Here is a 13,297-nt window from a genome sequence, read left to right as displayed (position 1 = left end):
AGAGGATTATTCTAATATTCAACCGGATGAGACTGATAATATGGACACGGACACAGCACATAGCATGCCAAAGGAGAGCGCTGACGTTACTAATGAAATACAGCAAGTAGATACAGCAGAATTAGATATGGATATGAGACAAGGCAATGTGGAAACAAGAAATGATCTTGTTAACAAGAATGATGAGTCAAATCAATCTGAAGATGAAAGGCAAAAGAGGACTACGGCGATCCAAGCTATGAAGCGAATACGAGAATGGACTCGCCATTTAATGAATACCCTAACTACTTCGCAATAGCTCGCCCCGGCGGGTGTGTCGCGGACTTCCGCGATGCATATATTACATGTAGCAACACATCTAACAAAACTTTACTTGTCTATGGTAAGCAAAGCACACTTCCATTTTTCGCTCGCATGAAGTTTCAATTTTGTTTGTGAACTTATTTGCTATAGAAAGTGTTTGATAATAAAGTGGTTCTAACGAATGCTGGATGCCAACTTCGCACAGCCAGAGCATCGTCGTTTCAAAGCTAAGTATATGTATTTAAAAGAGGACGTGTAGTCCCATGCCCATGTTTCCATATATTTATTAATTTATCAGTGTTCAGTATATGTCGAGATTTTGCATAATATAATTATGGGCGGAGGTGTGCTTGAATGTGTCAGGTCAAGTCGGAGATGCGTCTGCCGACTTGAGCCTTGCCTTCTTATATAAATCGTGGTACGCCCAGCGTCCAATAATCCATTTGCGAATGGTAATGATGGTATACTTACACATAGGCTTGAGGTGCTTAGTTGCGACTAGAGCACGTACCCTTCATGAGGGATAATGGACATAACAAGCACACTCCTAACTTAATGCCAATGTAGCTGGTTGCGATCAGGTTACATGTACTTTAAGACTGTGGATCAGGTTATGGTTTGCGGCTAGTTTTGGACTGAGCCCTAAACACCCCTCATCTGGTGTGCCAACTGATCAATATATAGATGTATCTGGTTGCGATCAGGTTACATGTACTTTAAGACTGTGGATCAGGTTATGGTTTGCGGCTAGTTTTGGACTGAGCCCTAAACACCCCTCATCTGGTGTGCCAACTGATCAATATATAGATGTATCTGGTTGCGATCAGGTTACATATACTTTATGACTGTGGATCTGACTATGGTTAGCGGCTAGTTTTAGACTGAGCCCTGAACACCCCTCATCTGGTGTGCCAGCAGATCAAGATATAGATGTGACTGGTTGCGATCAGGTCACCGCACCCCTTATCTGGTGCAAGGCTTATTTACTGAGATATAGATGTGACTGGTTGCGATCAGGTCACCGCACCCCTTATCTGGTGCAAAAGGTTTACTTTCTAAGATATATAGAATTGTGACTATAATGACAGACAGACATGCACACCTATATATGTATATTTGAGTCCTGTGGGACAATGTGGAATCTTACTATGAATATAAATGTCTTGTTGTCTATCCCTATATAATATGATACAAGTTAGGGATAATTTAGTGACCGATGGTCATAAATCTATTTTTTACACAGGTGGTGGCATATGATCAAGTTAGAGCTGGCAGCTACACATTGAGCTCATGAACAGAGAGAAACACTGCAATCACATCACCATAATAAGGTATGAACTGCATTATCCATAGAACAACCGACCTCTCTCCTAATAATATAAGCGAAGCAGAACAGAGTTCTTTAAGAAACAAGTATACATGTCAAGTTGATAGTAAACTCATGTTTCATTTAATAAGGTCTTAGAATCTTTAAGTAACTTGAATTCAGGCAATCAATTTATCTTAGCATTTTGTATTAACGTCGATACAGTTGTTACACAAGTAGGTAGTTATAGTTTAGTTTTCAGTTTATTTCGAATAGACTTTATTGCTAGTGATTAAATAATATAATAGGCACTAATGCGGACGCAAGAATGCAATTTTCAACGCTACGAGTAGGCATTTTTTTTATTTCGAGCGCTTGAATCTCACCATAAATCAAAATTGGTGATTAAAATTTGTGTAGAAGTGAAGTGAATTCTACCAAAGTGTGGGGTTGACGCACGGATAACTCCAAAGCCCCCTCCAGACTGTGTGCGTGAATCGCGGGCGAACCCGCGAACGTGAGTGTGGAGTCGATTTCGCTGTCTGCGAAAATCTGCGTAAATCGACTTCACACTCGCGTTCGCGGCTTCGCGCCGCGATTCGCGCTCGAGTGTGGAGGGAGCTCAAGTTAACTCCTCATAGATGGTAGGATGCTATAGATGTGCTATACGCGTGCGTCCGTGAGGGACAAAACATACGCAATGCATACGCAATGCGACACTATGATATTTCTTTTTCGCTCTCACTTATGATAACCTTGGTGCGGTGCGGTAGTGTGTAATAGCTTTTAAACTCTAGAAGCATAGACAAAACAACATTTAAAAAAAAACGTAGCCCACGTAGCTGTCAAAAATGTCAAAATACAAAATGGCCACGGGAGTCTCTCTCCGAATGTGCGTTTTGGTTTAGACTCGTATTTTTGTGTAAAATAGAAGTATATTTATCGTTAGAATTCATTTTTAATTATTCTGATTGTTAATTTTCTCTATCATGGATGCGAATAAAGATCGTAAACGCAAGAAAGATAAGCATCGTGATGAAGAGAGTCGTGAAGAAAAGAAGTCTAAAAGGCCTCGTTCCCAGGATAAAGATCAAGATAGAGATTCAAATCGAAAGCGGAGGCATTCTAGATCGCAATCACCAGCCGTCAAGCGTGAAAGAGATGGCCGGAACCGCGAGGAACCTAAAGAACCGGAGGTCAAAAAAGATGTTCCCGAAAGGAAGGCCAAAGATATAGACATGCTAAACACGAGAACTGGCGGTGCTTACATACCACCGGCGCGGCTGCGGATGATGCAAGCGCAGATCACGGACAAGTCGTCCATGGCGTACCAGAGGCTTGCATGGGAAGCCCTGAAGAAGTCTATACATGGTCACATTAACAAAATTAACGTCGGCAACATAGGCATTATTATCAAGGAATTATTGAAGGAGAACATAGTCCGCGGACGCGGTCTCTTGTGCCGTTCAGTCATTCAGGCTCAAGCCGCGTCTCCGACATTCACAAATGTGTATGCAGCATTGGTAGCCGCAGTCAACTCTCGCTTTCCAAACATTGGTGAACTATTACTTAAAAGGCTAGTCATTCAATTTAAGAGGGGTTTCAAACGGAATGACAAACCTATATGCATATCATCAGCCTCATTTATCGCACATCTTGTGAACCAAAGAGTTGCACACGAGATTATAGCTTTAGAATTGCTGACTCTACTTGTAGAGACTCCTACGGATGATTCCGTTGAGGTGGCGATAGCTTTTCTGAAGGAATGCGGTCAGAAGCTGAGTGAGGTGTCGTCAAAGGGTGTGAACACCGTGTTTGAGATGTTGCGTAACATTCTGCATGAGGGCCAGCTGGACAAACGCGTGCAGTACATGATAGAGGTGATGTTCCAAGTGTGGAAGGACGGGTTCAAGGACCACCCGGCGCTGATCGAGGAGTTGGAGCTGGTGCCGGAGGAGGAGCAGTTTACACACTTGCTGATGTTGGATGACGCCACTGACCCTCAGGATATCCTAAGTATTAACCTAACTGTAGTAACAATTAATAAATATTAGTTAGTTACAAGCAAACCACCACAAGTTAGGGTGTATTTTTGAAGTTAAAAGGTTGATTGATTACTTTTCATTTAAAGTCTGTTTTTTTATTCCGTAGACTGAAATGATAGTATTAACATGTCATTTCAGTCTACCGAATAAAAAAATAGACTTTAGAGAATTACATTTTAGTACAATTGTGTTAGTAATATTGGAATTCACTGTTTTAGAGAAGTGTTTAGAGATATATTTTTATAAATATATATCACATGACAGGCAACGGCAACCCAACCTTGCTTACATTATCTTGTCAGAATTTAGATAAATAGAATTTACACACAAAAGTTTACAGTTTCAAAACCAAGATGTTTACAGTACAGAATTAATTTACATATTACACAAACCTACAGATAAAATTTACTTACTAATCTCAGCCATTGACTATTTCAGATGTCTTCAAACATGACGATAAGTACGAAGAAAATGAGGACAAATACAAGACACTGAGCAAAGAGATCCTCGGATCTGACGCAGAGTCAGGAGAAGATGGCTCCGGAGGAAGTGCCAGCGAAGAATCTGACGATGAGGAGGGCGGGGAACAGAAGGAAGTCACCATCATTGACAATACGGAGACTAACTTAGTAGCATTACGGAGGACTATATATTTGACAATTAACTCAAGTTTGGACTTCGAGGAGTGCGCACATAAGCTGATGAAGATGCAACTAAAACCGGGGCAGGAAGTAGAACTCTGCCACATGTTCCTGGACTGCTGCGCCGAGCAGAGGACATATGAGAAGTTCTACGGATTACTCGCACAACGATTCTGCAATATGAACAGAATGTACATTGGTCCGTTTGAGGAAATCTTCAAAGAATCATATTCCACAGCTCACCGATTGGACACAAATCGCTTGAGGAATGTGAGCAAGTTCTTTGCGCATCTGCTGTTCACAGACTCTATAAGCTGGGAGGTTATGGAGTGTGTGAAACTCAATGAAGAAGACACCACAAGTTCGAGCCGCATTTACATCAAGATCCTGTTCCAGGAGTTGGCGGAGTATATGGGGCTGAAGAAACTGAATGATCGGTTGAAGGATCCGTAAGTTCTGATTCACGAGGTGCTAGCATGTTTTTTCCAGAAAAGCAACAACTTTCATGATAATCAGCATGCTAGCACCTCAATTTAGTAACTTAATAAAGCTTTGCTCAATTCCTCTGCTGTTCAAATTAAAAATCTAAGGTCAATGCAAAAAAAAAAAATTATATTTTCAATTGAATGTTTTATGTTGATGCTGGCATAGTTGGAATATTTTAAGGTGTCTAAATGTTACACCTTGAAAATTCTAATTATAACTATGTCTGAATCCAGAGCTAAATCCAGATTTTATCGTGATTAACAAATTATGTTCAAGGAAATCTGTCAATACTACATAAAATAAATTATAAACAGACAGTTGGAATGCACAGTGCGCTGCATGTATTAGTGCAAGCTAGTTGAGTTGACCTCTTGGTCACGTTTGAGATGTCTGCGGTGGCTCCTGTGAGTGAGTAATGTGCTGTTTGTGTTACAGGACGTTGCAGGAGGCTTTCGGCGGCGTGTTCCCGCGAGACAACCCCAAGAACACGCGGTTCTCCATCAACTTCTTCACCAGCATCGGCCTCGGAGGACTCACCGATGAGCTGCGGGACCATCTCAAGCAGATGCCCAAGGTAAGTCAATCTGGTGTATCAGATATGAACACAGTAGGTAGGTAATGCAATTCTTCTTACGAAGCCTACCTACCTTTTGAACACACATTAATACAATGTACATTCAAAACAAAACTGGGTGTGGTTACCGTCCGTTGCTCCGTTGTGTGAGCGAAACAGCGCTATGGACGTAGAAATAAATCAGAGGAAACAGAAACATCTGAATTTAATTATTTTACTATAATTCCATTCCCAGAAATTAAATAATAATAAATTGTACTATTTATTTGAGATAAACAAATTTATTTATTAATCATATATAAAAAAACCCTTTGTGTTCAGAACGTGCCGCCGCCGATCACGCAGATTCAGGTGTCCAGCTCGTCCAGCAGCGACTCCAGCTCCTCGTCCAGCGAGTCGTCCAGCTCCAGCGGTGAGTCCACTTTACTAAATTAGCTGCTAAAACTTAACCACTACCGTAATATACTACCTAGTCCTTGAATTAAATTCAATTAGACGTCATTTCGAAGTGTCAGATAATAAATATATTTTACAATTTTCTTTACAGAATCCGAAGAAGAAAGCCAAAAAGATAAGCGCAAGAAATCCAAAAAAGGCAAAAGCAAAGACAAAGCGCAGAGTCCTGAAAAGGAAAAAGACAAACCTGTGGAGCGCTGGGGACACGACGGGTTCTACGACCAGCACGGACCCGGCGCACCCCGCGACACGGGGCCCCAGCGACCCGACGACGGGTTCGCACGACCCCGCGACCCGCCGCGGCGCGACAGGAGAAACGGCGATGACCGAAGGGAAAGGGGCCAAGATGATTCTAGAAGACAAGATAGAAGGAACGATGACAGACGAAGAGAGGACTATAGAAGTGACAGGGATAGCGGCTACGAAGACTCCAGAAGATACCAAGAAGAGATGAGAAATGAAGGGAGAAGAAATGATTCAAGAAGCGGCAGAGATAGCGGAATTGAAGACCGACGTAGGGATGAGTCTAGGGAAGATTCTAGAAAGAATAGAGACAGGCGTGATAAGGATGATATTAGAGAAAAACATAGAGAAAGCGACGATCGGAGACGGAGAGACGATAGGGAAAAAGATCGTGATGATAGCGACGATGAAAGAGACAGACAAAGGGAAAACAGAATCAAAAGAAGTGACAAAGATAAAAGTAGTAAGGAAAAACGGAACGCAGACAGAAGAAATAGAGAAAGTGACAGCGATTCCGAAGATGAGCGAACAAAAAATAAAGAAAGAAAACGCAGAGATTCGAGCGAAGATAGGCGAGGTAAGAAGAAAAGTAAAAAGAAATCTGAAAAGGAAAACATTGAAAGTTACCGGAAAAAGGATAGAAGGAATGAGAGTAGTTCAGAATCTGAAGATGAGAGGAGTTCTAAACAAGGGACAGAAGATGGTTGGGATATTAGAAGAGCAAGTAGTATAAGAAGGGAGGCTCCGACTGGGTACTGGGACAGTTACAAAGTTGACCCGAGTGAGGAAAAGAGGTCTAGAGATAGGAGGGAGCGCTAAGCAACGTTGATTGCTGAAAACAACACTGTGGTCACTTCCTCACTTGGAAGAGTATACAACCAAATGAGAAAACGGCCGTAATCCCAATTTTCAACTGTGAAGTAGTGAATACTACAATTATTTTGTGACATGATGTGTAAAATACCGATCTGTAAAGACTTAGGAGTAATTCCATTTGTTAAATAAGTTATAAATTAAATGAATGTGAACATAGTTGTTGATTTATTATCCGTCCGTTTCCGAAAGGATACATTTCTGTTCAAAATACACATATGCAAAATATGGATAGGGTCAATGCGGCCAAATCCGTCATAGGGTCTATTCCGCAATTTTATTTTCTCAGTAGTATAGTCAGCAGCAGAAAACGTTATTGAAAGTTTTAGGAAACTTTTATTTTGGAAAGACAACACAAAAATATGACAACTTTTCGTAAAAATCGCTGTCTTATCATGCTTTATCCATGTGTTATCACATTCATTTTGTAGTTTTTATTTTATTTTGGCACTGCGTTGATTTTAATGTCAATGACAAGACGGAGTTTTGACAGTTCTATAAACGATTGTAAACACAATTTCTACTCAATCTATTAATCAAATACACAAGACCAGAGGAAGTAATTAAAGTACCAAAGCATAGCTACAGGATGTAGCAATGGCGACGATGCTGGGTGGAGTGGGGCCCGACATGACTCCGGTCTCCGGGTCTACGGTGTCTGCAGGAATCATGGCGACCTCCGCTCCTCTGATACGGGACAAGGTATTCACCATACCTACCTATTAGTTAACACATTCAGTGCCAGCGCGAGCTACGCGCTTCGAGCGTACACGAGATAGTAGTCTCAAGAACTAAATGTCTCGCTCACACAGGTTTCAGAAGTGCGAGTGAAACAACAAGTGTCGGCTCCCAGTTACTTCGTGTCGCTGAGTGGAAATGCTGCACCACCATTCCGAAGCCCGGGCAAGGAGGCGCGCCCGAGGATTCTTATAGGCACAGTATTATAATATTCATAAAATAATACTATTCAAACGGATTATAACGCGTATAATAAATTTAAATAAAATAGGTACACGCTCCGTGATTGTCACGCCATTCAGGGTTCTAGCTAAATTGGACTTTCCATAGCGTAAATATGGAACAACCAATTTAGCTAGGACCCTAAATCGCGTAACAATCCCGTGTGGTGACTGTACCTATCCAGAGGACCGTCATTCGACGCAAAACTTTGGCAATGTACTCAGTTCAGACATGTCCATGGCTCGGAGCTATACAGCGCCTGGAGCTACGTAGAGTAGCTGATGTACAATAACAAACACGAATTAATTATAAGATTTTACACATCGAATACAATCAATTAATCTTAGGATTTGTATTGTATGAACTTGTGTGCTTAATGTTAGTTTAATTTAACCATGTCATAGGCACCATCATGAGCGAGCGGGACGCTGTAGAGATGGTGGCGGCGGCCAACGCCCCTTTCGGACTTTGGAAATATATCTGTAAGAACTGCTTTTATAACCAGCTTATAATTGAACTCATATTCTGCGTAAGCGTCACATTGCGTGTGTGTCATTCTGCGTATGTGTCACTTTGCGTGTGTGTCATTCTGCGTATGTGTCGTTTAGCGTAAGTGGCGTTACGCGTGGTTAAAATGTGTCATTATGCGTGTAATCGAATGTTTGTAATGCTTATGACCAAATCTTGTTATCAATTACTTTTGGCTCGATACAATCATCTGCGAAGTCGGCGGAGGGCGAAGTGGCGCTGATTGTCACAAACACACGTAATCTTATGAAATGTCAAACATTAATGCTAGCGGCAGACGTTGGAACTAATTGTACTCCGAGAAAATGAGTGCAGCACCAGTCGTGCATTTGTAATTGAAAGTAGAGTAAAATGAGGGTACTTTATACATACTAAAATGGCAATTTGTTGGGTCAATCTACAACCACAACCCAACCTGTCTGGTTGAGTGGTTGTATACTTATAAAAGCAGGTAAGCTGGATGGTCAAATGCTTAACCTTTATCCAATAAAAAGGTACTAAAACTTATCGTTAAGTTAGGTAGATAGTACAGTCAGCAGCAGAAGTTGCTAAGCGGCCGAGGTGTTCAAAATTAGCTTGACACGCTATAAACTCGCGTCAAGATCATTTTGAACTCCTGGCCTGCTTAGCAACTTCTGCTGCTGACTGTAGATTGGCTAAGCAAACTTGTGATTTTAGTACCTAAATACTTGTCTTGACATTTCAGATAACTTTGTAGTGGAAAAAAATATTACAGAAAACTTCAATCTGTCCGAACGTCAGTTCCTTACGAGTCTTGTGTGTGAGGTGAGCTTCTTATTTCACTCGTAGCATTACTAAGCTACAAAAGAAGCGCTACGGAGTAGTTAGGTATTGGCTAGTCTTTGTACCAACAAACTAAGTTTTAGAAAAGTAACATCAGACAAATATAACAGCGTGTAACGTCAAACTAGCCAAGTCAAATCCTGAACTTTAAAATATGGCAAAGATATCGATAAGATGGCGCCATACCTTTGGCCCTACATTCGTGTAGATGGCGCCACAGTGAAAGAATAAGGATCAAAGTAAAAAGGCGTTCTAAAAGTTTTATTCATGTGTCGAAAGATGGCAGTACATGTACTGTGGCGTCTGTGGCTACAAAATTTGCTTTGATAATACGCCTCTATTTCAAATTCTCTTTGCCTCCTAGATATAATTTCTTTCACTGTGCCCGAAGGGGCCTCGCGCGAGACCCTCTTGGGGCGCGAGGCCGTGGGCGACGCCTAGCTACGCCACTGTTCTTACTTTTTAAATGTTTGAGGTGACGGACTACGCGGCGCAGCGCGACTTCAGCGCGTTAAAGCTCGCGTTACTCATCACGCTCTACCTCGACACGCACAAGTACTTCAAGTGGTACTATTGGCTGTCTCCGCGCGAGCTGTGGTCGTACTTCTTCGAAAACCTGATACGTCTCACCATTGAGGTGGGTACAATGACCATGACCGTAGATTCGCAGAACGCAGGCGGAGCGCAGCGTAGATCATGGAAGATTTCCTCCGCGCAGCGTACACCGACGAGGGAAAATCCCCCGCGATACCGCGAGCGGAGCATTCCGGCGCATACCGGGGGATGCCGCGGTATCCAATCGACTAACGTGCTCCTCGATGACGCGGAGTAAAATTCCTCCCTAATGCTCCCAGGTTGGTCTCAGAGCATTCAAATTTATGCCTTAACGTAATTGAAATAGGGAAGAATATACATTGATAGATTTAAAGTCATCTGCGCTGCGCTTCGCCCCGGTTTGCGCAATCCTTAGAGATGGATGCGCACCAATTCGTGTTTCAAGTCGCCAGGACGTGCGAAATATTACCTACGAAAGCGGGGTAATTTTGAAAGTAGCTATTGGCAAGGTGCGAAATCGGTGGAGGGGTAAGTGGTGCTGATCGTCACAAACACAGGTAATCTTATGGAATGTCCGTCATTAGTACTAGCGGCAGCCGCTTGAACTAATTTTACTCCATAAGATTTAACGTAGAAAGTCCGACAAAATGAGGGCAGCACCAGTCGTGCACCCAGCGAATAAACAGTTTAGTAGATAGGTATTAGCTTTTTCAAAATTACCTACCATGCTTTGTGTCGTATAAAAACTTCATGCCAGGTGAGGGTGTCAAGAAAACGGTTGAAAAATAAATTATGGTTATGTTTCCCAGAACTCCCCGGACGGCCAGGAAGTGTTTGAGCCTGAAGAGAGCTACGACGTCCTGACGCACTTCCACGCCGCGTACGTGAGCAACCTGCCGCTCGTGCACATAGCCACCTTCGGCGCCACTCGCCTGCGGCTCAGCTGGCCCTTCAAACGCAAGTAGCAGTGGCGCCGGGTAGGCGAGAGGGCAAAATTCCACGGGCCTGGGGTTAGCCGGTCCAAGTATTATACAGATGGCGCCTGCTTAGGTTTTACCTGTCAACCCTACGAATAGTGTAAAATTCTTTTTTTTTATGGCCTGGTTGCTAACCCCATAAAGTCCCATAGAACAAAACTCGAGACAGGTAAAACCTATGCTGGCACCATTAATAAAATCCTTCCACAGTTGCCAACCCCATGAAGACTAATAGGATATTTTAAACATTTTTTTCTTGTCTAAACCATTTATTTACTTAAGCATTTACGGCACTTTTCAATTGCTCCTTCAAATGTTTGGGCAACTTCTTTTTCTTTCGCTTCCTAACTTTCCCCTCGCTCACTCCTGCTTCAGCTTCTAGCTTTTTTGCCGATTTATTTTTCTTCTTTTTGCACGACAAAGGATTAGGGTTGCGAGGTTTTTTCTTTTTAATTTGCTGTTTTGTTTCATCTCGTTTGAGACCGAAGGCTTCTTTCATGATTTTTAATGCCTCGTTTTGAGTTTCAGTAATGAAAGGGTTGGCTTCTAGGGCTTTGCCTGCCTTGTCGTAGCTTGCTTGTGAAGGTTTCTCAAAAGTAGGAGATTTATTATGTAAATATAGAAGAGGCATACCAGCCCTCTGCCTTAGTTTTTCTTGCAAGTCCCTGTCTTGTGTTGCCACTATATAATGTTTTGGATTTTTCTTACCAACCATAGATAAAATACAGTTAGCTCCAGATATGGCTTCTTTGTGCCCACATTCATGTGTGCCAAATTGTTTTAAAATGGTCAGGGCACCATGGGTCTTCTTGGCGATCTTTTCTGTCTCGATTATGATGCATCTTGTGGTCAGAAGTTTTACTTGGCTGTTTAGATATTTGGGTACTTGCTCTTTTATATTAATGTGTTCCTAAAACAGTAATTGTATTATAAATAAACATATTTTGAATAGTTACAGCAGTGTTTCATTTTGTGTTTGATAGATTGTTTTAAACACTTCACACACCTTACTTAATTCAGTAACTGACAACAGGGATGCAGCTATAAGTTGACACTTCTATGTACTGCAGCGTCCCTGTTGGACTGAATTAGGTGTGTGTGAATCGTTTTAGCAACTATTTATGAACATCCTTGTGTGGCAATGGCATAGGAGTGATTTTGGACACAAACAATTTGTTAGTGGCACTGACATGTTGAAGAGTAATTACTTCTTACAAAACAATTATACTTAATTATAATCAATACAATTGTTGGCTGTATATAACTGCCACTTTAAAACCATTGCTGACTGCTCTTTCCATTATATCCACTTGTTAAGCGCTGTGAAATTGCAGATATAGTGTACTTAGTAAATATTATAAAAGGTAATGTAGATTGTCCAAATTTGCTTAATAAGAAATTTTTTAATGTTCCGTCAAGGAGGCTTAGGCATTTTCGTCCCATTAGTAGTAATTACCAAGCTGCTACTAGATATAGAAAAAACAGTTTCATATGCAGGGCAGGCATGAGTTTAAATAAAGTTCTTATAAATTGTGATATTGACATATATAGTGATAGCATACCAGTAATAAAAAATAAATTAATTAGATACTTCATGGGTGACAATAATTCTGGCGCAGGTCAGGGCTCGGTGCATTATTGAATGTGTATTACTCGCAAAAGGTTTTTTCTTTTTTCTTCTCTTCACTTATTTTTGTAAACATAGATCATATACATATAGATCATCTGTTCTTATGCTTTGTGAACTTGTATGTGTAACTAAGTTGGGCAAAAACTTTTTATAATTTATTGTATTTCTATAAGTGAGAACCTATAATTGGCTCTGTGATTCTATTGTAATTTCTGGATATATGTAGCGCTGTTGGTTTTCCATGTACTAAAATAAAATAAAATATTCTAAGTCCCAGCCCCCCCCTTTGCTACAGTCCAACCGAATATTTAGCCATGTGTACACAGCAGCCTAAAATAAGTCTAAAATTCTAAAGGTAATACCTAGGCTAGATTACTGCTCGGTGTTAGCGGCGGGCTCGGGGAAGTTCTCCTGCCAGCGCATGCTCTGCTCCTTGAGCGTGAGGTGTGAGTCCGCGCTGTCGGCCTCCGGGTCCGGCAGCTCCTCCGCCGGCACCGCGATGTCCTCGTCGGGCAGACTCTCCGCGCGCCACTCCTCGTCTACCATGTCCAGCAAACGCCCGTTGCGACGGTATTTACTGTCCATTCTGAACAATTAAAACAACTTTAAAACACGCTTTGACTACCCACGCGTGGTTTAGAGACCGAGCAGTAACCTAGACCGGGTTTTAGCAGTAAAAAACTCACAGTGAATGCGGCGAAGCAAAATGTTCCATCAATCAATACTTGGTAAGGCTGGTGGAAACCGAAGTTGTTATAGTAGAACTTAAGATATTTCTGGACTTTCTTGTAGCGTGTGATTTTCATTTTGTTGGCTTACGAACCTGTTTAATGTAGAAGCGTTTACAAGTGGAAATCAAAAGAAAAACATTCGATTACAATCACGATCGATCCCACGCTGTTATAGTGTTATACCA

At 41.6% G+C, this 13,297-nt stretch overlaps 3 protein-coding genes across 3 annotated transcripts; 2 read left to right on the top strand and 1 right to left on the bottom strand.

The window, feature by feature from the left end:
- Nucleotides 1-2,482: 2,482 nt before the first annotated feature.
- Nucleotides 2,483-6,948, top strand: LOC134648150 (pre-mRNA-splicing factor CWC22 homolog). The gene is made up of 5 exons (XM_063502628.1): nucleotides 2,483-3,625; nucleotides 4,093-4,744; nucleotides 5,217-5,355; nucleotides 5,677-5,767; nucleotides 5,903-6,948. Exons 1-5 carry the CDS (start codon nucleotides 2,599-2,601, stop codon nucleotides 6,871-6,873), a joined length of 2,880 nt encoding a protein of 959 aa, XP_063358698.1. The 5' UTR covers nucleotides 2,483-2,598; the 3' UTR covers nucleotides 6,874-6,948.
- A 576-nt stretch (nucleotides 6,949-7,524) lies between these two features.
- On the top strand, nucleotides 7,525-10,739 carry LOC134648195 (uncharacterized). Its single transcript, XM_063502677.1, has 6 exons — nucleotides 7,525-7,629; nucleotides 7,740-7,860; nucleotides 8,292-8,369; nucleotides 9,122-9,201; nucleotides 9,695-9,856; nucleotides 10,584-10,739. The coding sequence occupies exons 1-6, from the start codon at nucleotides 7,525-7,527 to the stop codon at nucleotides 10,737-10,739; spliced, it is 702 nt and encodes a 233-aa protein (XP_063358747.1).
- A 260-nt stretch (nucleotides 10,740-10,999) lies between these two features.
- On the bottom strand, nucleotides 11,000-13,263 carry LOC134648149 (rRNA-processing protein UTP23 homolog). The gene is made up of 2 exons (XM_063502627.1): nucleotides 13,068-13,263; nucleotides 11,000-11,661 (listed from the first exon to the last, which is right to left on the bottom strand). The coding sequence occupies exons 1-2, from the start codon at nucleotides 13,185-13,187 to the stop codon at nucleotides 11,029-11,031; spliced, it is 753 nt and encodes a 250-aa protein (XP_063358697.1). The 5' UTR covers nucleotides 13,188-13,263; the 3' UTR covers nucleotides 11,000-11,028.
- Nucleotides 13,264-13,297: the final 34 nt, after the last annotated feature.

Source organism: Cydia amplana, chromosome 5 (assembly GCF_948474715.1).
Source record: "Cydia amplana chromosome 5, ilCydAmpl1.1, whole genome shotgun sequence".
Lineage (NCBI taxonomy): Eukaryota > Metazoa > Arthropoda > Insecta > Lepidoptera > Tortricidae > Cydia > Cydia amplana.
The sequence above is the reverse complement of the archived record's forward strand: the minus strand, read 5'-3'. Positions and strand labels throughout refer to the sequence as shown.